At 35.2% G+C, this 24,355-nt stretch overlaps 1 protein-coding gene across 4 annotated transcripts in view; it reads right to left on the bottom strand.

Moving 5' to 3' along the window:
• Nucleotides 1-24,355, bottom strand: part of LOC106872062 (uncharacterized) — a 39,589-nt gene that overhangs the window by 9,141 nt on the left and 6,093 nt on the right. For 2 of the 4 annotated variants that reach the window (XM_052972422.2, XM_014918910.3), the window contains exons 3-13: nucleotides 22,742-22,935; nucleotides 20,276-20,359; nucleotides 19,254-19,387; nucleotides 17,917-18,008; nucleotides 16,704-16,906; nucleotides 15,800-15,961; nucleotides 14,754-14,950; nucleotides 14,023-14,160; nucleotides 13,449-13,621; nucleotides 7,761-11,983; nucleotides 97-183 (exon numbers count right to left, since the gene is read on the bottom strand). In XM_052972422.2, coding sequence (XP_052828382.1) covers nucleotides 97-183; nucleotides 7,761-11,983; nucleotides 13,449-13,621; nucleotides 14,023-14,160; nucleotides 14,754-14,950; nucleotides 15,800-15,961; nucleotides 16,704-16,906; nucleotides 17,917-18,008; nucleotides 19,254-19,387; nucleotides 20,276-20,359; nucleotides 22,742-22,935 — 5,687 coding nt within the window. The remainder of the gene's footprint in view (nucleotides 1-96; nucleotides 184-7,760; nucleotides 11,984-13,448; nucleotides 13,622-14,022; nucleotides 14,161-14,753; nucleotides 14,951-15,799; nucleotides 15,962-16,703; nucleotides 16,907-17,916; nucleotides 18,009-19,253; nucleotides 19,388-20,275; nucleotides 20,360-22,741; nucleotides 22,936-24,355) is intronic. The other 2 variants (XM_052972423.2, XM_089361630.1) reach the window with 1 other exon arrangement.

Raw genomic sequence — 24,355 nt, 5'->3', positions numbered from 1 at the left:
GCTTAAACAAATAAACAACAGGAGATATGAGAACAATCCGTGAGTGACGGAAGGCAGCTTTTTCAATGAAATAATTCAAAAATTTGGAATGCTCACCCCCATGTAGCTGACCTTGGTAGATGTGGGTGATAGGGTTCGTTGTTGACATGTCTTTCGATTGCCCTTTGCGAGCCTTGATGCGTGCTGTGGGGATGATAAATATAGCGCTAAGAAAATCTGATCAATTCAGGGGGTCCATATCTTTGTGCCAAATAATTGCAACAAAGATGAGACAGGCAGAGAGATTTATGAAGATATTTTATCAACAATACTAATGGCCTAAAACAAACAACCAAAGAAATAGCTTTCTACTGCATCACTAGCTACACACAATTTAAACATATTTGTATACACATTTTATATATGCATATATATAATATATACATATATATACATACACACACACACACACGTGCATATACATATGTACAGAAATGTGTGTGTTTATAAAAGAAAGACAAATATATTTAGTGCTGAAAAGAAATAATTTTAACCTAAAGATGGGGAAACTACAAGAAATCTAATTTTTGTATTTTTTTGCATGAATATTCTACATAACTCTACAGATAAGTGGCATCTCTGTTCATAATAACAGAATTTTAGTCATTCTCTTTAGCATATCAATAAAGAGAAATAAAAATTCTATTTTGTTGATTAAGTATCAATTTCATAGAGAAATGATATTTCTATAAAGAAAACAAAATTGAGACTTTTTTCCTTGTTACATAATATTTCAAGATGACCAAGATCTTCCTTTAGCAGTGAGACAACAGGAGAGGTATACAAGGGTCATGTTCATGATTTTTCTCAACAGCATCAGTGAGCTAAGTGAAACAAAAAGTGCTTAAAGTGGTAGTCAAACCAATTTAGCAAACTTGCTGAGAATTAATAGTTGTGCCATGACAATAATACTACTAACATAAAATAATATAATAATAATAATAATGGTTTTAAATTTTGGACAAGGCCAGCAGTTTTATGGGAGGGAGTTAGTCAATTACATTGCCCCAAGTACTTTTACCAACCACCAAAAGGATGAGAGGCAAAGTCAATCTCTGTGAAATATGAACATAGAATGTAGAGCCAGAAGGAATGCCACTAAGCATTTTATCCAATGCACTAACAATTCTGCTAGCTCACTGCCTTAATAATAATAATGTTACTGACTAATTTAGGTTTGAATGAAAAAGACAAATTATAAATTGAAACACAAATGACATCATGTGAAAGAGAAGAGTGCTGAATATATAAGACAGATCATAAATTTTAGAATGAATCATAAAAATAGAGATTTCTGACAGAGTTACAGGGAAAGGTGCAGTAATACATTACAGGTATTTTATTGAACTAAACTGAGAAGTATATTGAGCAAAGTAATTTAGTCTAATATTGTATCATTTCTGTTGTTCAACTTTAACCAGTAGTTATTGACCCCAGAACAATAAAAGGCAAAGCTGACCCATCAAAATGAGACCAAATACTCAATGCATTAAGTCCACCACCCTACCAGATGATGCTATTGTCAGTATCAAGTCCAATGATGACTTAGGCTATATATTACAGTAGGTTCATAAATTATTTTTACAACTTCCACAATTTATTGTATCTAGTGAAATTGACATCCATCAATCAACTTGCATGCAACCAATAGAGCCCACATAGAAGTGTTCTGATGTTTCTAATAAAATTTTGCCTCTTTTCCAATATACTCAGCTGAGTTGGCCTTAGTTTTCAATTTTTACTGAATTTTTCAAATTGTAATGGTAGGACACACTGTATTTCATGTTTCAATCACATTAGATTCAACTTGGCCTCTTTCTGCCTCTTTCAGAGATAATTCCAGGCCTCAAATAAGGATCTCCTTCTTATGTACAAAATTATATTTATTCACAAGAGAAAGGAAATATGCTTTTTTGAAAAGACAGGTGGTAGAAGATGTGATGTGAACTGAAACCAGCTAGAAGATATGACTTAACATAACTTTATTATATCACAGCACCTGCAATAACAACAACAATGGTTTCTAACACAGGTACAAAGTCAAACATTTTGTGGGAGGCTATATGTAGTTAATTAAATCAACTACAGTATTTAACAGTTAAGTATTTTAAAGATGTGAATAGATAAGATAGAAGTTGACCTGGGTGAGACTTGAAAACAGATTGATGGACATAACAGCAATTTATCACATTAACTTAGGTTTACCAATTTGTAAGAGAAAGATGGAGGTGAGTGACCAACTGAGTATATTATTGGTACTTATTGATAATGGGAAATGGTAGATTCTTTCAGTGATAAATATCCTAAAGGTTTTAAGGGAGAGAGAAAAAGAGTTGGTTGTGATGCTCATAGATTAAAAATAATCTGGGAACAGGAATATTTTCCAAAGAAATAGCAACAAATTTCCAAGCTGAATGGAAATGAGATGGCATTATTTAGTGAATTTTATTGACTATTTTATTCAACACCAGAAAGACAAATTGGTGCCATGTAGATTTCATCTTGGGACAATTAGACAGTGTGCATTGCTATATTCTTGCCGAACCAGTTGCACTTCTTTTAAATAGTTAATGCTTTTGTGGAGAAATAAAACATCAACAACTTCATGTTATCCTCCTTTAAAACCTCACAAACTTCCAGCATGAAGTCACTCTTTAAACAAATATTTTGGAATTACACCTCAGTAAGTACCAGAAATACATCAACATAGTCTTCTTACATATTTATGTAATAGTATTATATACTGAAGCTTAGTAATTTTAGAAAAAAAATGAAGAAAATTGCTAACTTATAAATGGTATTCACAAAGAAAGTTAAAAACCTTACCTGGGTCAACTCTTTCAAAATAAAACTTAATCTTAATAACTGCACCTTGTTAGTTATTTTGGCCACTTAAACTGTTCACTTTTGCATTGTTTCCCTAATATAGTAATAACACTCAAATAGCATGTTGGTTCTTATGAAATAGTTTCACCCAATTACATTGAAACTGCATCAATTCCATTATTTAGTCTCAGTTACAATACCATCAAAATATGTACACATTTCACAGAGTGTTCCACACAAACACTGGTCAATGTGGTAGCTCAACTTTTTAAGACTAGACTAAAGGATCACCTACCTGGTATATTTGACATGTTATTTTGAAATGTGCAATGAAAGAGCTGAGTACCAGTGGTCAAGTACAGCAAATGAAAGCAACAAACACTGACCCCACTCAACTACAATCTAAATTCAGTACAATAACAATATTAAACAATCATTTGTGGTGGACAATATCTCAAATCAGCACTTTCTCATCACCATTCTTTCATAGGAAAGTGATCCCAAAGAGGAGTGCTAAATATCCCCTACAATACTGCTTATCAAGTGACATGCAAAATGAAACAAAGAGAAATAATCAATCACTTTCCTATTTTCCTATTCAGAATTAATGTGTAAATAAAACATCTTTAATAGTAAATTCCATACATTAAGAATCATAGTGCATTTGATATGGAATGGTAAAGAGTGGTGCTAAATTCCTTAGGCGCTGCATTCTTAACAGATTTTTCATTTAGCTGTTACCCATCACATATTTTTGAGTCTAGCCGGAGAGAAGTAATCTGGAGAAGAATGAACATTGCTCTAACGGAATCCTTGAATTACAAAACATGATTTTAAACTTTCTGGATTGGTTAACATTTTATTATTACTAAAGAATCAGTTGCATAAGACAATGCTCTAATAATTTTATTCAAGACTTTTTAAAAATACAGTTAAATCCTGAGTTAAAGAAAAATGGAGAGTGTGTGAGAGACAACAAAATCAAATGAGAAATGTAAGAGAATTTAGATTCCTGTTTATTTGGAATAATATTTGGTTACAACTATTTGTCAATATGGAGAAGAGCAATATTTTAAGAGGTAGGTTTAATAAAGCAATATCTATAGGAAAGCAAACAGGGATGGAATATAGATAACAAAAGTTACACTGTAAAACAAAGAAAATGTTTAAACAGCTTATATTTTGCCTGTAATGTGTATAACAGACTTACTGACGGACCAAATGTATATTTAAGGAGTGGCACTCAGATACACTATTGCTATCTATTTCCTATTAAGTATTATTTTAACTATTCAGAAGCATGGCATTCAAAATAAGTACCCCAGCATGAACAAAGCCTGTATATATGTACACATGGATGTGTGTGTGTGTATACACACACACACACACATATATATATATATATACATATTGAAAACCAGGGATAAAATCTTTATTGCAGGTTATATTCACTTTGTAACTTATGTTCCATACATACTATTGTTTAGCATGCTTTGTACAGCGAGAAGTATTAACACCAACCATCTTACACACCATGTCAGGTACATTTTATTGTGGCACTATAACAGAAGAGGAGATTATATCCACAATAAGGAGCATGCCGTCGGTTATGATGACAATGGTCCCAGCTGATACGATCAACAGAACAGCTTGCTCGTGAAATTAACATGCAAGTGGCTGAACACTCCACAGACATGTACCCTTAACGTAGTTCTCAGGGAGATTCAGCATGACACAAAGTGTGACACGGCCAACCCTTTGAAATACAAGTACTACTCATGTTTGCCAGCTGAGTGAACTGGAGCAGCATGAAATAAAGTGTCTTGCTTAAGGACACAATGCGTCACTGGGAATTGAACTCATGACCTTACCATCGTAAGCTGAATGCTCTAACCACTAAGCCATGTGCTTCCACATATCCACCATAAAACTAAAGAGTCCTCTCATTCTCACATCATGTATTTACTTGCTAATCACATGTCATTTATATATACACACAAGGGCACAAGTTTGGTTGTGTGGTAAGAAGTTTACTTCCCAATCATATAATTTGGGGTTCAATCTCACTGTATGCTACCTTGGACAAGTGTTTTCTATAGCTCCAGGTTGATCACAGCATTGTGAGTGGATTTGATAGACAGAAATTGAAAGAAGCCTGTGTGTCTGTGTTACTATTTCAATGCCTTAATATTGCATGATGGCTGTAAAGAAATGTCACTGTCATGTAAAGTGTCTATTTCCAATATTCTATGATAACATGTCTGGTCATGGGGAAATATTACTCTTGGAAACAAATGAGAGTTAGCAACAGAAAGGGCATCCAGCCACAGGTAATCCATTTCAACAAATTCCATCTGATCCATCTGAGGGTGGAAAAGTGGTCATTAAAACGATCATGGTGGTGGTGGTGGTGACTCATGACAGTTTGACGTTTGAACAATTAGACAACCTACAGATGTGTGTGTGAAGCGACTGACAAAATTTAGCCTTAATGTAACTCTGAAGCAAAATCAGTGTAATACATGTGACAAGGCTGGACCTTTAAATTCCAAAATACAATCCTTCTGGCAGGCTTCAATACAGCCTCTGCCAACTTAGATTCACAATTCCATGCTATGGAAAATACACTTGGTTCAAATAACCTGAAGTGGGATCAAACCTGGGACCTCATAGTTGCAAAGAAAACTACTTAGCCATTCAGACATGCTTATGCTCATGTATATCTGTTCACCTTGTTTGTTTTACATCCATGTTCCCATGCTAGCACAGGTTATATATGTATACACACACACACATACATTATTAAGGAATTCTTACACTACAGCCAGATGCCCTTCCTGCCACTAATCCTTACCTGTTTTTCAAACTGAGGAATTTTCATTCTGCTTGTCTTTGGAATCTCAGACCTACTAGACAATTTATTGACAAGGAAGTGACAACAACAGACAACACCTACAATTTCGAAACACACATCACTTCAAAACAGAAATAGCTCCAACCAGGAAATGAAATTAGGACAAAGAATTACAAGCTTATTGAGACTTTCCTACTATGGCATCAACAGCTAACATTATCAATATAACAATTTGAAAATTGTAAGATCTGCATGGCAATAGCTGGTATATATACGTGGAAAACTTGCACTTACAACAACTATTATTGTTGGTTGTGTAAGGGTGTAACATAATATTGTCTGTTGTTACTAATATTACAGTGGCTGAAGAGAGTGGATTGACAAGAGAGAGGGTCAAGGGTGGACTGACGCACTTACCACAACAAACAAACATTCTGAGTTCAAATTACTTTGAGTTGGCTTCCTTTTAATAGCTCCAGTCAAAATTAAAGACTAAATTTCTCCACCCCAACTCCATCTCTACAAACTTGTGGAATCAATATAAGACATCAATATTCACTTCAGTTGCAAATTCTTAACAGTCCTTTATAAACTTTTTATATTAATTATATTATTATTACTGTTGTTTTTCCGCTTACCCAAGTTTAAGATATAATTTCAATTCCTGGTTGAAGATATTTTGCTTCTCTTAATAAAAGTAACCAAGTCAGTTTCTTGACTTTTCATAATCAGTGGTCTAAAAATCAATGGATGACCAAATTCTATTGATCCTTTCCTAAATCTGACAGTTATTGCCCAATAAGCTACATGCACTAAAACGATGCAGACTAAAGTGTCTTACCCATAAACATTACAAACTGAATACAAAGGATTTGAACTGTCAATGTAGGAACAGCTAAGCTCAACAGTCTACTCACACAACCATTGAAAGGACAAGTAGAAGAGATTGTGTTAGAACATTTGGGGAAAATCAAAAAATCAGCTTCTACCACCAAAAAAGAGCTTTTATACTATTGCTTGACCAGCTAAAAATAGCAACTAAATTTTCATCAAATAATACCCTACATCATCATCATTTAACGTTCACTTTCCATGCTGGCATGGGTTAGATGGTTTGACTGGAACTGGTAAGCCATAGGGTTGCGCCAGGTTCGAATCTATTTTAGCATGGTTTCTATGGCCAGATGTCCTTCCTAACGCTAACCACTCAGAGTGTAATGAGTGCTCTTTACATGCCACTGACACAGGTGCCATTTACATGACACTGGCAACGGCCATGACTACAATTTCACTTGGCTCATCTTAAAAATAAAATTAAAACATCAAATAATGTTATCAGAGAGAGACTGTGTGGAAAATAAAAAGATGGAATGAGCATGATTAGAATATCCTTCCCCACAGGTTTACTATGTATTACTAAATTTGACGATATATGCATAATTCAAAACAATGTGAATAAATAAGCCTTACATTTGACAAAGAAATCTGAATGCTAAAGGGTTAAAGCATGTTATATAGGTTCAACTCCACATATAGGACCTGGAGTGATTTATTTCCGTTTTTTTTTTCCTTTAAAAATGTGTCTTAGATGGGGCACTAAGAAACAATTATATAGAAGCAAGCAAGCTAACCTGACTTGAAGTTAACCTCTTCTAATATCATCAAACCCACCAGAAACCACCTCTGGTTCTATCATATAAGCTTCTTGTTTTAAAGTGATCCAAATTAAAAGCTTTCATCAAAGTTTCATGTTTATTTAACACCAGCATAATAATGACAAAGTTATTTTGCTAAATTCTTCACAGTTTTCACAATTAACTGAAACAAATGGTAAGAGGGTAAATAATCCTAAATCTTCAGTTTTTTTTGTTTTGGTTCTTTCTGAAAAGTTTCTTTCATTCATACCTCACTTAAAATTAAAACAGGTTTAAACCACAATAAACAGATGATAACTGATTCTTTTTCACCTGTAACAATGGAGAGAGAGAGAGAGAGAGGAGGAGGAAAACATTAATTGCAAGATAAAAAGAGGAGTACCTACCTTTTCTTTGTTGGTTAAATTGGTCAATTCCACTGCAGATGCTGGCATATCTTCAACCACAGACAATTCTATTACAGAAGAGTCTTTGGAACTCAGCTTACTGTCATCAATATCATCAAGTTCTGGTGATGCAGGCAATTCAATTTCAACATCATCATCAAGGGGTGAAGCAACATCCATGTCCACCACTTCCGTTGACTCTGATGGTGGTTCTGATGACCTGTGGCTGTTCGATAATTTCAATTGATGGCTTTTATAGACTTTTACATTATTACTGGTAATGTTGCTGCTGCTACTACTGCCGCCGCTGCTGTTGTTGTTGTTGTTGTTGCTGCTGCTGCTACTGATATTGTTACTACTACTATTACTATTACTAAATGTATTGGTAGTAACAAAATTGTTAGTAGTAGAAGTGGTGTTAGTAGAGAAACTAAGAGAATCTGGGGGAGGCATTAACTGTAATGCTAAAGCGGGAGGTGGTATAGAGGGTGGGGCCATGGGAGGCAAGGGAATTTTAAAAACATCAATATCACTGTTCTGAGAGATAGACAGCTGTTGTTTGTTCCTCTGCTTGCCCTCGCTCTTACTGCTGTCTTCAGCTAACATTGCCAGTTGTGCCTGGGCTTCAAGCAGTTTTGTTAACTGATTCATTTCAGGTACAATGAAATTTGGTGGCAGAGACTTTTCAGAGGACGGTTGAGCTTTGCTAATCCCTATCGTGCCAAGACTCTGTTGCTGGTGCTGTGGCAAGTGAACTGAGGCTGGGCTTTGACTATCGTCTAATTCCAGGTTCAGAGATTGAGACGATGCCGTTGCAATTGATGTGGTGGGTAGGGGCAAATGCATTTGTGAGGTTGGAGGAGGAGGAGGCGGGTGCTGCTGTGTGAGCAAAGGCCCAGGAGGAGGTATGTGTGACATATTGGGTGGGGTGGGAAGGCCAGTGCGAGAAATTTGTCCAGGCGAGTGGGTTTGGGAAGGAAGGTGTCTGGGGTCACATGGGTGTTGCTTGAAAGAAGACATAGGTTGCCCAGGTTCTTGAGGCATGCTCTCAAACCCTCCATTGAGTAGACCCGGCCTTGGAGGCATTGCACCACCAGGACCCATACGTGCTGGACCAAAACGATTGGGAGGTAACTGTATCATTCCTGAAGGATTCATGGGCCAACCCATTCGATTTACAGGTCCAGCCATACGAGGTAACCTACCGAATGGAGGAGGGCGACTTAAAAACATGGGGTTCATCATCAGATGCTGAGGCATATTGGGGGGCATCATTCGAAGACCCATAGGAAATGTAATGTTCTGGGATTGCACTGGAAGATTTTGTACACTGGGGTTTTCTTGGAGTATGAATGGAGGGTCACTTGCTACAACGGTCTGTGTGCAAGTGGGTGAGGTGTCTTCAATAGTTGTGCAAGGTGCAGAACTACTTTCAGATTCAGACAAAGCTGGTGGGCTCTCTTCCTCAACTGTTTCAAGCAATTTTGGAGCCTCTTCCTGTCGCATTGGACTTCCTGACTCTGTTGGAAATGCAGGATCATACTCACTATTTCCACTGTCAGTTTCATTTTCTTTCACTCGATTTTCATCATTGCTCTTCTGGACTTCCTCGGGCTCAGGTTTGCTGGGAGTTGACTCAACTTCAGCTTCATCTTCAGACAAATGAATTGGGAATTTTTCTGTACCAGCATCTCGGAGATGCGGAGCTTTATAAAAGCGATCAACAAATTTTTGCTTTTTAGTTGTTGTGCGTGCATTATAGAAATGCCCTGTATCATCTAACTTATTTCCTTTAAAAGCACTTCTTTCTTGTGACGATCTTTTTTCAAAGAAATTTTCACTTACTTTATCATTTGGAGAAGTTTTATAGAAACGGTCAGAGGACTTTTTGCTTCGCTCTGATTTAGCTGGAGGGGATTCATTTTGTTCTACAGGATAATCAATGACTTGGCAAGAACCATCATCCCATTCATCAAAGTCTTCTGGGTGATGTCTATTTTTTTTCTCTTCATATTCCAATCTGTCAGAATATCGCTTATGGACACGGTCTTCAACTCTCCTGCGTTCATCTCTGTGCCGCCTCTTATCACTCAAACCTCTGTCTTTATGAGATTTACGTGATGGGCTTCTAGAGTAAGAGCGATGTCTTTTGGACTTTCTGCTGGGACTTTTGTCCCTGCTACGCCCTCTACTCTTTCTCTTGCTTGATTTGTCATAATCAAAGATTTTATCCCGAGAACATGAGCGACTGTGGTTACGACTACGCTCTCGTTTTCGGGTTTTGGATTTCTCTGGAGAATAACGACAGTGTGGAATGTCTCTGTAATCTATTGTACTTTCTTTATGGCTTTTTGAGTGACTTCGAGAAATATCATGTCGTTTCTTCCGAGATCTTGATTCTTTGTACTCAAAGCCGTATTTTTCACTCTCATGACTACTTTCAGAACGATCTGAATGGTAACTTTTATTTCCATCTGACTTACGGTCTCGGCTACTGATAAAATCAAGATCCCTTTCTGATTGATTCCAGTCATCAGGATCCCACCGACTTTTACGATCTTTCTTTCCCCAGCCTCGTTTCATTTTATAATCAGACATGTCTACTCTTCCAAGAACACTCTTCAACTCAGGACCATCACTTCTGGATGATTTCTCCCGTTTATACAAATCCCTTCGGCTTCTCTTAGGGATCCTTGGTAGCTCAGATATTGGTACTTTGGGTTTATCCCGTTCTCTCTCACCCTCTGCAACAGAACTGGCATCACTCTCACTGCCAGATACTTCCTTCTCTACCATTTCATTGGTTTCTTCATAGTTTTCAGAACTTTCTTGATAAACTTTTTCTAAATCAGTCATATTTGTAGATGTTGCATCATCAAAATGGTCTGACATTTCTTCAATAATCTCAAACTTCTTAGAAGTTGGTTCATCAGATACTAAATTCTCTCCTGCAACTCCAGAGTCAACGTTTTCGTCAGATTCCTCATCCCTCACAGATTCAGATTTCTCAAAGTTGTCTAGCGGAGACATTTCTTTGGAAGGTTGTTCGTCGGCAGCAAGGTCCTTATGACTATCAGCTTTGTCAAAATCAACTGATGATTCTAATTCATCAACAGTGCTCTCCTTCTGAGCATTGTCATCTTCTGTATCAAATTTACACTCTTCTTCAGGCACTTCCTCATCAACATCTTCCTCAGCTGATTTAATATTGTCTTCAATATCTGAAGTTTCACCAGTTTGTTTCGTGTCTTCTTCCTTGTCTGATTTGTCCACCTCATCAGGACAGCCCTCCTCTTCATCACTTTCCTCTTGCTGTTCACCAACACTTTCAGATTCTACCTTATTTCTCTCACTGTCAACATTCACAGAAGAAACATCTTCACAACTTGACTCTCCTTCCTTAATAGGAGCTGTATCCTCAGGTTCACTCTGTTGTTCCAGATCAAGTTCAGGACTGAAGCCAACTGAATCCACCTCGGAAATAGTTTTCTCTTCTAGTATTGGATCATACGTATTTTCCATTTCTGGTTCAGAACTTTCCTTATTGTTCTCCTCAGCACAGCTGTCATCACTCTTGTATAGCTGACTGTTCACTTCGGTTTCTGGTGAAGCACTTTTGATATCCTCACCATCCGAGTTATTACTCACTGTTGCTGCATCTAACACACCATCCTGTGAACTGTCTTCTGTTTCTTCCTGACTTTCATCTCCAACACTTTTGTTGTTGTTATTGTTATTAGTTTTAGTGTCATCGCTGACATTTCCTTTACATTCTTCCTCCTCACCCATGTCCTCCTCCCTTTCACCTTCCTCCTCTTCTTCTGCTTCCTCTTCCTCATTTACACAAGCAAGATTTTCATCAACAGTTTCAGAACATTCTGTTTCTACTTCCTCTTCTTCTTCTTCTTCTTCTTCTTCAGGTTCGGATAACTTTGCCTCTGGTTCACTCTCACCAGATGCTACAGGAGATCTTTCCTCTTTTGATTCACTAGAACTGTTATGAATCTTTTCAAGTCCACAATCGTTTTTAGTCTGAGGACTTGCAACAGAAGTGGTAGAATTTTCCTCCTCGGGAGATTCTAGATTCTTTTCAGAATCATTATCCACCTGGATTTTGGAATTTTCATCTTCTTTAGATGTTGAGTAATCAAAATGCAACTGTGAAGGTTTGCTTTGGCATTCTTCTACACTGACAGGAACCGGCTTCTTGGCAGTCAATGAACCTAAAAAAGAAGAATGTATCATTTAAAAAGACTTCTTGTTCAATAAAATTTTAAACACAAAAGTAACTAATCACAGATGGACCTTTTTCACACCATTAACCCCATCTCAAGAGATATTTCAATATTTACATCTACATTTAGGGTCAGAGATTAAACCAATGAAAAGATAGTATAGAGATAGAAAGGACATCCCAGAAAATCAGCCTCTAAACAAAAAATTAAAATACCAAATAAATTGGTTGATTCCTTTGCATGTGCAAAAATATGAATTATTTTGATAAGTTACAAGGAAACAGAGTTTTAGATAATTAGTTAACAAGATGCAGGCCTCCTTGCTGAAGGGTTTGTATCTTTGTCACTAATGCAATGACCGTGATACATAAGATTTGAATAAAAAAAACTTTTTTTTATTCAAGGAATTATTTATAAATGACCAGTGATAGGAGAACAATTAAGCAAAGGTTTTTTCTTCCACTATGATAGTGTACAATACAGGCCAATAATCGATTCCTTGTCTTGTTTGGTATCATAAATTACAGTACATAAAATTGAAGATTGGTATAAACAAGAATGACAGTTTTATCAAACAATCATGAATCAAAATGAAAATATAAACAGTGATATTTTTGTCGACACTATGTTCTAGTGAAATTAACTACAAAAAGCTCTTAGTAATAAACATAAAGCTTACTGTAATTGAGTATGCAATATACATCAAAATATAAACACCTCCTACGATTTTAGACAACACTCAGTTATATATTAACCATATACAAAAATCTACCACTGGCTAAGTCCACTGAACTATAAATAGGTATCATATAACAGTAGTTCACTATCACAGGCAACAGAAGTGCTGTGTAATTAACAAGTATTATTATACAGTGCTTAGTTTAAAAAGCTTTGTATGGGATTTAGACATGTAGAAAATATTTACATTAGTTGCATCAACCACCCACCCAATTTGCTATAGGATTTAATCAATATCAATATTGTGACTGGAAAAAATAACTGTGTGTGTGTATATTCTTAACAGCACTAAGGACTAAATTTTATAAAGGTGTCTTAACTATAAGCTGTCACCAAAGTCAAAAATACTTCATGATTTTATGAGTCTTCTTTGATATCCATGTGCTGAAAGGTAATGGAATTTAAAACTGAAATGATCTCTCAAGGGTGCAAGTCAGGGCTGGAGGCCATCAACAACTAAGTGACAGTACAGTTAATCCTTAGAAACCTTTACTGATTCAACTATTAATTAACATGTGAATGAAGTCAGTAAATTATGCTTGATCAGTATTTAATTATAGGGTTGAGATAGTACCACTGGGTTGTTAGATGTATAGTTACAGAGGAAAATGCCTAGTTTTCATTCATTTAATTTAGAATAATTCATAAAGGGCAGAATGTACGATCTGAGAAGACATAAAAGAAGTCAAGGATTAATTTTATAAGTCCCACATACCATCTCGGTTTATTTTGATGTCTTTACTTTTCATATGAAGAATACTTTGTTCCATCATAATAGTTCCTAACAAATCAAGTCCAGCCCCACCAACACCACTGCTGCTGTTACTGGCACCAGAGCTACTACTCTGACAAGAGAAAAGACTACTGTTGGCTTTATCATCTGGCAACCTATTATAAAAATAGAGAAAAGAAACTTACTTTCAGCATTTAAGAGAAATACTACATGATATGGGAGAAAACAGTACAAAAATCTGCATTGATTCATGATTAAATTGCAAAAGTTATCAATGGTCAAACAGTAAAAATCCAAGTTACTGTTTTACTGTGACTGTTCATGTATAGGAAATAGGAAGTAGTGTTACAAGTTTGATTTCTTTGAAATGTGTAGCATGTGCATGTGTGTGTTAAAATGTTCTCAGTGCAAGTGTGTTTCACTGGTCAGACACACTACAGTTGGGAGGAAATACATTATATATACTTTATGCAAACACAATTACATATATATCATATAAACTCAACACAGACAACAGCTAAGACAGAGTTACATAAACATTTGGTAAAGTCCTTACTTGCATAACAATGGGCGAGCAACCGGTTGTCGGGAGAGTAAAGCTGAGGCCGAATATTTTGAAGATCTTTTTGAGGCTGCTGCAGATAACATTGAGGTACTTGCCTGTGGTTCACTTGATCGACCAAAGGAATCATCTCTATAAAACACAGAGCAATGTGTTTATAAAAGAAATTACAGAAAGTCGTAAATTTTGTTAGTTCATTTTATGTTCAGTTTGCCAAGCAAGTATGGGTTACATGAATACATATTAGTGAGACTGTTTTACAGCCAAATGGTCTTCCTTTTACTAACCATTATTTGATTTGAAGTAAGGAAGTTATCGTTCTACACATCTTTCAAAACACAAAGCTACCAGACAGTTTATTGACAAAGAAATGTTAACATTACCATCTGTAACTCAGCAATATTTTTCGTGCAACATAATGGATTTCATTGAAGCAACAATGTCCCAATGAGGTTCAGGAATAGATAAATCTAATTCTTAGATCAGAATTTTAAAAAATGAAATGAGGAATCTTCTGGATACTTCAGAGAACGATCACTATTAGTGATGCTACTGCCATGAATACAGATTTACAATATCAATACCCAGCTCAACAAAATAATAAAAGTCACAACAAGTAGAATGACAAAGGACGGTTTCTATGACTGAAAAATAATCCATTACTATCAAGAAATTCTAAGCTATGTTTATAGAAGAACAAAGCAGGGATAAATGTTCTTCCTTACTCATCAAATTGATCCAATTCATGCTTGTGTCCCATAATTGACAAAGGTTTTATTCCATACAGGTTTTCTTTGGCTACCTGTTCAGCTGTTGTTCGCTCAGATTTCCTTAAACCTGTTGACTTGGTTAATCCAAGTTTACCAGCAAGACGGGATTTAGGGCTCTTAGTTGTATTGCAGAGTCTGTCAAGTATTTGATTCTGGTGGAAGAGAAGAAGAAAAAAAAAAAAAGAAAGGGATCATTACATTTAAATAAAATAGTTTTATACATCCATCTTAATACACCTGACCTCACTCGCCACAAATTAAAAAAATTTTTTAATTAAAATTGAAAACTTCCAAGATTCTTATTCTCAACAACTGATTCCACTTGATAAGTAATTTCAAATAAACTAAAAATGTTAAGCAGACAGAAACAACAGACTGTAAAGAAATAGTTTTCAGTAGTTTCATCCTTTCATAATCTGAATAACTCAAGATTATTTATATACTGAGTACAGTAACTGAGCTGCAACCATGCTGAAAAAGGGGCTTCGAGGGTTTTACTTCACCACATAGACATCCACTACTTATTTCAGTCATCAAGCTGACATGTTGGTTGGTTCAACATGAACTGACAAACCAGATGTCTGCACCAAGCTCTAAATGACTGCATTATCATGGTTTCTACAGCTGGATGTCCTTCCTAACACCAACCTCTTCAGCTCATCATACCAGTTTACAACAGATGCACACACACTGTCTCTCTCTCTCACATATATATCATTTTTACAACCACTTTTCCAAAGGTTGAATAGAAGACACTTATCTGAGGTCTTGTAGTGGAATCAAACTTGAATCCACATGAATGAAAAGCAACCTTCTTAATTAGATAGCTATATAAACCAAATACTGATTACGTAGCAGTAATACTCTGGAGTCAATTCAATTGGCTATATGTGTCTAAAAATCAACTACAGATCATCAGTTAAGCCTGCACTTTAATGACTGCCAATGGCAATCTTCACTTCAAATATCAATTATATATTAGACATAGATAAAGCAAAAACCTTTTTTAAGGTCTTGGCACGCCGTTGTTTTCTCCTGGAGAGAACTTTTTTTTTACCAGATACCAATCTTTTGGATTTCCTTCTTGTTGATTGTTTTTTGCTTGCCTCTGACTGCCGAGTCTGGCTTCGTGTTCGACTTAATTCTGTTGATGTACTCCCTCTCTGAAAGACATACAAAGAAGAAAAAAATTCATTTGTACATCAGCCAATATTTATAACAGAACTGTTCTTAAAAGCATTCAATTAACAACTCAAAAACCAATCAAGAGATACCAAAGTTCTGAAGTGCAATTTTATAATATAACCTCTTTTATTAACACAGCATAATACATATAGCAGATACTCTGATCTATCTTTTATTACTGTACATGACTTACAGCTACAAATTAAATAGCAGTTACTTTATGATTAATTCGCAATTGAAAAAGATAGACAATATAAACACCAGTTCTAACAAGATGTCTTCAAACTTACACCAATAAGGAAACAAAGTTCTACTGTTGCTACTGCTGTCACTAACCCTTCATCTTTAAATAAGATACTTTAATATCATCAAAATATAGTGTCAATACTATGTAGTTTTTGAGATATTTGCAGTCTTGCTAGTTATTTGTCTCCAAATCCTAAAACCATTTGTTTCTATTATCATCATTATGATAATAGAAAAAAGAAAAATAAGCTGATACCTTCTTAAGTATGTAAATACACGAAAAAATTGTTTTTTAATTAATTTTTCAAGTCTTTTTTTTTTTGTATTTTGAAATTTAATCTTGGTAGTGCAATAAAATCTGCAATGAAGCATGGATTTCCCAAAGTAGAAAAGCTAAGCAACACAGACAATAGAATATAAGGTGCAGGAATGATAACTGCAGACCAGAAACAAATCAGAAAAATTAGGCCATACCTCAAAGGCTCCAGAATCTTTATCATCACATACAAGACGTGCTAAGCCTTCACGGTATTCCTGAATGCGAGCGCGAACTCTTTCACTGATCCTTGTGCGAGCAATTTGTCTTCGTCTTGGACGTAGATAAGGAAGAGCTTCTGAGGGGGAGTTTTCTTCTAATAAATATTGTGGTTCATATTCAAAATCATTCAGTACACAACCTAAACAAAAGAAATTTATGCAGAGTCAATACATAAACATCAACAACTGTATTACGATAGTTTCATCCTTATGTCTAATAAAATCACTACTAATTGTGTATGTTCATTTCTTGTAACCCACTCTAAATAAATTAGGACAGAAAAACTGAGGATACTAAAGGGGTGGGTTATGGATATGAAGATGCTTAGTGATGGTATTTAGCCCTAGATCAACTCTTGAATAAAACTATGATCAAAACCATCACCTCTTTTTGTACATCTAGGACTACACTGCCCAAGGGATCCTTTTTTAAAGATAGTTGTGATTTTCTGTAGGAATTTAGTTGCTATTTCTCGTAACAAGCGATTTCATAGAAATTCCTCTACTAGCATGTGGATATGATGGTGGTAAAAAATTTGAGCAGAATTTTGCAGTATGTATTTCAGTTTAATGGGTGGCATGTGTCTCTACGCATGCTTAGCTTCACCTTCAAGATTTCCAGCCACAAGCAGTTAAGAGAACTACTCCTGAGCCCTTTACTTTAAGGTGAAATAGGCTGCTAAGACTATATATGGTAATATACTGTACTGTAAACCTATTTTATAATCTTGTATCACATTGTTAGGTCCTTAACCTCTCTCTTACATGGTCAACATGCACCAACTCTACATTATTTTCTACAACAATACTGCCTCATTAATGTCTTCTCACCTCACTTGTAGCAGGTCTTGCAGACTAATATTGCATATCCAGCAGATTGTAGCTCTCTACCCACCAAAAAGCATCCACATTTAGTGCAACATCATACTGACAGGAAGTAATCAGTTTTAAACAAATAAGCTACTACAGGTTTCTCTTGTTTCTGTACATGTGTGTTTGTTTAAATCCACACTACTAATATTAAAACAACAAAAACAATAGCAACTGAAAGATGACACACACAATATTCTACTTTAACATCAGGACAAGACAATGCTCCTCCATTTTACTGTAATTTCCATAAAGTTTCTCTTCTATTTCTATTACTTACGATGTGAATCATTAGCTTCAGCACAATCTGGACAGAACCACTCTTCAACTGGAACACTATCAAGAGGTGGGTCCAAGCACTCACAATGAAATCTGTTCAAGATTTTCAAAGAAAAAATTTAAAAAACAAGCTTTTCATTTAAAGTAAAAAAAATTTTTGCAAATAATTTTTCAAAGTTGAAATTTTCAATTGATAAAAAAGCTGTTTTCAAAAGTGTTAGCTACTAACTAAATTCTTATATGAAATACTAAAAAAAATCCCCACCCAGCTCTTTTCCAGCTATTGGATTGCTGCACTCTTCAAGGCTTTTAGTTAGTCAACTGTTTATTTCAGTCAGACATTTTATCAACCCCAAAAAGAGAAATAGCACAGTTGACCTCTCAACATATAGGCATAACCAGTGGTGAGCAGTTAAAGTTTCAACAACCAGTTCATTCAGCTACACTGAGTTACAAAACTGTTAACCAAGGATTCTGAATAAAAGATTTTGAAGAATTTGGCAATTTATCTCTCCTTCAACAATAAAATAATGGTAAAATCCTAAGTCCAATGAAAATTGTGATGGTCAGTGTTGGGGAAAAGAAATACCAATGTTTGGAAGATTGATAAAGTTTATTTGCTGTAAGATTTATAGAATATCATGCTACATCCATTTGGTCTTCCAGGTGATGCAAGAGGATGAGGAGCTAAGGGAACAAAGTGAGTAGAGAGAAGGGCCAAAGGAAGATTGATATGTCCCTCATACATAACAGGTTCAAGTATTGTGGAGGTGAGTACAAATAGAAACAATAGGTGTGGCAGGAACACACAAACACACATGTAAACAAATCATACCAAGTATCCAAATACACACACACACACTTGCACATTTAGTTTCATTCCAGAAAATAATGCTTATAAACCTTCCAAGTTTGATTTTAAAATGGACAATTTTGTACAGCAAATAGACTAGATTTTGTAGTGTGATTAACACCCTAACTTTCCTGAGTAAGTCTCATTTCACCTTCCAGCAAGAAGTTAACAAGTGGTTCTCACTTTTAAAAAGATACTAATTATTGATTTGTGTGAATGCAGAGACCAGCTCACCACTGGATATAACCAAACACCACAAGGTATTTTATTCAATGTTCAAGCAATACTACCAATCTACCATTTCAATATAAATAAAAATTTATGAAATGTTAAAATTAAGATTATTATCACGCTCATCATATAATATTAGTGACCCACCTATATATAACGATTATGAACATACCCTAAACCACACCCATCAGTGTTAATAACTATATAATGGTAATATAATCCACACCATCACACAATACTGATAATTAACATACCCTAGATCACACCCATCACACAGTAAAAGCCTATCTTCTCGGTTACTTTGGCCACAAACTTCACAGTAAGTCAAATCATTTTCTGCTTCACTTGCATCTTCTTCAGCCTCAAAACTCTTTTCAGCCACAGGAATCTAAATAGACAAGATAAACAAATTTGAACACAAATATTGATTAAATATATTAATTGCAATCTGATAATACTTCATGAAAATTACAATCAAGTTTTCAATAATATTTATTGGTTACGATACCACAAATATCTAAATTGAGGAACAAGCCATTTCTAGGTGAGAAGAGAGAGGGGAGTGTCATATAATGTATCAAGTACATTGATTATGCATAAAAAAGTAGGCATCATAGCATCTTCCATGCACTACAGGAAGTGAAACCATGTAAACTGAACCACAGGTTTCCTACAAGTATTTATAGTTGACCTTCACATGTGAAAATTAAAATCTAAAATTCAGTTTTGAAATTAGCTGAGTTACTGACAATAAATCAAGAGATAAACCACAACATAATTCTAAACACATCCTCAGGTTCTACCCTAACATTAAATTCAAGTTATTTGCAAAAAAAGTGCGCAATTACTATAATAAAAATAATTCCAACAGCATGCCATTTTCTAAATTTGCAAGAACCTTCTAATACTGTTAACAAGTAACAACCTTCAGGAAATAAAGTATATCAAAAACAACCTTTACTATATCCTAATATACACAATGTCAGTCTGAATTAAGGTTCATTGACAAGTGTGCTTGTCAATGAGATTTAATTAAAAGAACTAAGCCAAACTGAAAAATACAAATACATTTAAACCGTCTAGAATTTTTATTGGCACCATAATCAAAACTGAGAAATTTAAATCTCTAACTCAGTATTAATTAGTAAAGCAAATCAAAAAGAAACCTAAGAATTGTGTTAATTCAAAACTAATTCTAAAATACAAACATAGTTATTGGCTATAAAATATAGAATGAATGCAATATTTACTGTTCTCAAAAAAAAATGTAACACACCTTTTTAAAAATCTCATCTTCACCAGCATGTCTAGCCAAGATTAATTCAAATTCTCGTCGATCTACAGGACAAGTATTGACATTCTAAAGAAAAACAAAAATTGGAATCATTAAGGCACAAAAATGTTCCTTAAAATTCTTGTTAATGCAATAGATGAAAAATTTTATGCAACATATTTTGTAAAAAAATTATTTGATGAAAAGACAAATTTAAACTTTAAAAAATACAGCATGAATTTTTTTTGTCTTATTAAAAAAAAATTATACACAATTTATAACATGCAAATATGTGAAAATGTAGTTCAACTTGGAAACAATATTTTATAAAAGCAATGAAATCTATTTAGTAAGGCTGATAACTGGACAGTAGACAAGGAAGTATACAAATATGATTGGCAGGTGGGATGATATATTGCCTTTAGTTGTCACAGTTGTAATAGTAATAGTAAACAACCTATCATTCTTTTTGAAGAATTATATATTTAATTTTAGCACATTATTAATTGTAACAAAGCTATAGTTGTCTTAAACTGCTCACTCTAAAAGTCTAACATTCTCATGAGATATACATGTAATACAGAAAGAAGTTAAAATACAATAGGTTACACATGATAATGCCATTGACCAGACTAATAGAATATAGTGTTACTGTATATAATTATCATCAACATTAATCATTAAGAAAATATTATCTCAAAGAGTGGTGTTAATGAAGGAGCCAAGCTTACAATTAAGAACCCTTTGTATTATAATCTTCAATTATTCAACTTCTAAAGCCAATCCCAAGGCTTTGTTGTTTTACCAGAGACATACTTTGAACGGTGAAACAGGATATGTTAAACATAGCATTTAAATGTTACTATCAAAGATAGGGTGATGACTCCCATAATCCATCGAGTTAAGGAGGTGTCACTGTGAAGCGTAACTTCTTTATGTAGTGCATCTACAGCAGCTAAACTTGATAGAAACAGTGCCTCCAAGAAATAGCCACAAAAGGAATTCAACTCAGCAGTACAAACTACCAAAGCCATCAAATTTATAGTGATATCACTATTTACAGTGATTAGTTCTTAACTTTCAGCATGGACAACTACAACTAAATGAACTACTTGGCAATTATTTTAAAGTTAATGTCTGTTGACCAAGGAGCACAACAGAATGCTGGTAATGAATAGTAGATCTCTCAGATGGCTGTCTGCTATTATATCAATTCACACTCATATACACTTAAATGACAGGATATGTATAAAAACAGTGAAGAAATGCCAAATGGAAATAGAATTATCTAAGTAGTACAACTATATTTATGTGTGTGTGAGATCATCATTTAATGTGTTCCATGCTGGTATGGGTTGGATTACACCACTCAACCAGTCAGAATCCCAGGACAATGGGATCCCAGGGTCATAATGCATATTTAAGGTGTTAATGTGTGCTAATGTTCACTGAGACATGTAATCCACATCAGTTCAACAATGGATGAACTAAGTTATCCTATCTGCTACATATCATCATTATTTAATGTCCACTTTCCATGCTGGCATGGGTTTGACAGAGGACTGGCAAGCCGAGAGGCTGTACCAGGTTCCAATCTGATTTGGCAAGGTTTCTACAAATGGATGCTCTTCCTAACACCAACCACTCATTGAGTGTAGTGGGTGCTTTTTATGCGCCACCAGCATAGGAACCAGTCAGCGGGACTGGCATCGACCATGCTCAAATGGTGCTTTTTATGTGCCACTGGAACGGGTGCCAGTCAGGCAGTACTGGTATCAGTCATGCTCAAATGGTGGCACCAGCATGGGAGCCAGTCAGGTGGCACTGGCATCAGCCATGCTTGAATGGTGCTTTTTATGTACCACCAGCATGGGTGCAATAAGTATATATATATATATATATACTTATTTCAAGTGAAGTTCTAAGCAAACACACAACACTTACCTCACCCAGTATCATGTATTTACACATGTCCAAATCAGTGAAAACACCTCTTCTACATATTGATTTAAATAGCATAGTTTCTTCTACTTTGAAACTTCACAATACAGTTATAAGTGACACTCATGGAAATTCCACATTCCATAAATGTTTTATTTACCGCTTTTATAACATTGTTTTGCTATGCTGAAACGTTTAATTATGTATTCAATTTCATTCCATATTTAACACCCACCTACATACCACAACAGAATATTACAGATTATGTCATAGTAACGGGTTCTATTCTTTTCCATTCCTTTCTTACAAAAATCTTTGCACCATATTTCAATGATGCAAAAGTTTTAACTAAAAAAGAGAAACCAATTTATGAAATAATTTTCTTACATAAAAAAGATCCACAGTTCTTCAACACATTTATTCAAGAAAATATTCTTTTTATAGACTAAAGACAAGAAGAAAGCACTATTACAGGGGATAGAAATTCAAAATTTGGAGAGAAACAAATAAAGCAGTCCAGTAACTCACCCTGGCCCAAAGTTGAATACAATCTAAACAAAAACTGTGATCACAAGATTCTGGAGTTCCAATATCTTGATATTTTAACCGATTTAAACAAATTGGACAATCATCACCATCTCCTTGATCAGAAGATTCCTCTTCTAAAAGGCTGACTTTGTCACAAACACCTTTCGTAACATCATCGTCGTCGTCATCAGTTTCTATGAAAAAACAAATTGAAATTCCATGAAAAAAAAAAGAATGCAACAGCAATCATTTTTTAGTTGTGTAAGAGTCGTTGAATACACACACACATGCACAATCATCACTCATGTTTTATATGCTGGCATGGACTGGATGGTTTGATAGGAACCAATGAGCCATAAAACTGTGCCAAGCTCCAATGTCTGCATTGGCATGATTTCTGCAGCTGGATGCCCTTCCCAATGCCAACCACTTGACAGTGTAATGGATGCCTTTTAATGGACACTAGCACTGGTAAAGTCACTAGGTAACTTGCAAGACAAGAACCCTCAACTGAAGTGGGTGTAGTACTGATTGGGGGATGGCTACATGCCAAGTAATGAGCAGTAGAAGTAAAATACAGGGACAGAAACAGGTGTCTCAGAAGAAGAGGTATATGGCTACTCCGCTGGTAAAGGGAAGAAGATAGCGAAGAGGTTTCAGAGGGTTAGACTGCATGAGTAGGTAGGCAAGATTGCAAGAGTGTCAAAAGATAGCAGCAGCTAGATCAAGATAGGGACAGTGGTGAGGTCAATGGTCAATATCAGTTTGAAGAGGAAATGTGGAGAAAATAAGATTGAAAAAGGGGGTGACAGGAAGTGTGGGTGATGTGCAAGTAATGTACAGTGCCAGGGACAAGATCAGAAGCATATGGGGAGAAATAGTAAGAGATAAACATAAGTAGTGAGGGCTGCCATTGGCAGAAAGAGAAAGTGTACAGGGGAAGAATGGAGGTGAAAGGGGCATTCAGCAGAAAATAAGAGGGTGTGGGATTTTATTCAGAATGCAAAAAACAAAGTAAGTGACTCCAAGGAGGATAAGCAGGAGTGCAAAAAGGTGAGGGGAGGGGGTGAAATATGTTCAGTTTCACTTTCATATCATTATAGCATCTAAGTGAATAGTGCCAATAAGAGTGGTGGAAGTGGGATTAGGAAGAGGAGTTGTAGGAAAGAAATAGATATGATGCAGAGGCATAGACATTAAAAAGATACATATATCATACATAAAAGAAATGTATCATTCAATCCACCAGGATTTTCTATTATATAATTTTAAATTAGGCATTGATAATTCTATGAGTTATCAAAATTATTCTCAAGATCCTTTCAAACTTTCCAGAGAATATGCAAATAACATGCCATTACCACAATTTATTTCGAAAATAGTTGCAAAAGTCAAACTAACAGATTTAGGAAAGTCATTCTTCTAAACCCAACATAAAAGACTAATAAAAAAATTTGAAAAATCTTTAATGAAACAAGTTCAAAGTTGAACAAACATGTTTTTAATAAATGTTAGAAAGAAAAGTTGTTTCCTTCATGCATACATGTGCATATATATATATACACACACACACACACACACACACAATGTTTGAGTGTGAATGTGTGCATATGA

Source organism: Octopus bimaculoides, chromosome 13, assembly GCF_046866305.1.
Source record: "Octopus bimaculoides isolate indiv1 chromosome 13, ASM4686630v1, whole genome shotgun sequence".
Lineage (NCBI taxonomy): Eukaryota > Metazoa > Mollusca > Cephalopoda > Octopoda > Octopodidae > Octopus > Octopus bimaculoides.
This window is presented reverse-complemented; position numbering and strand designations above follow the sequence as displayed.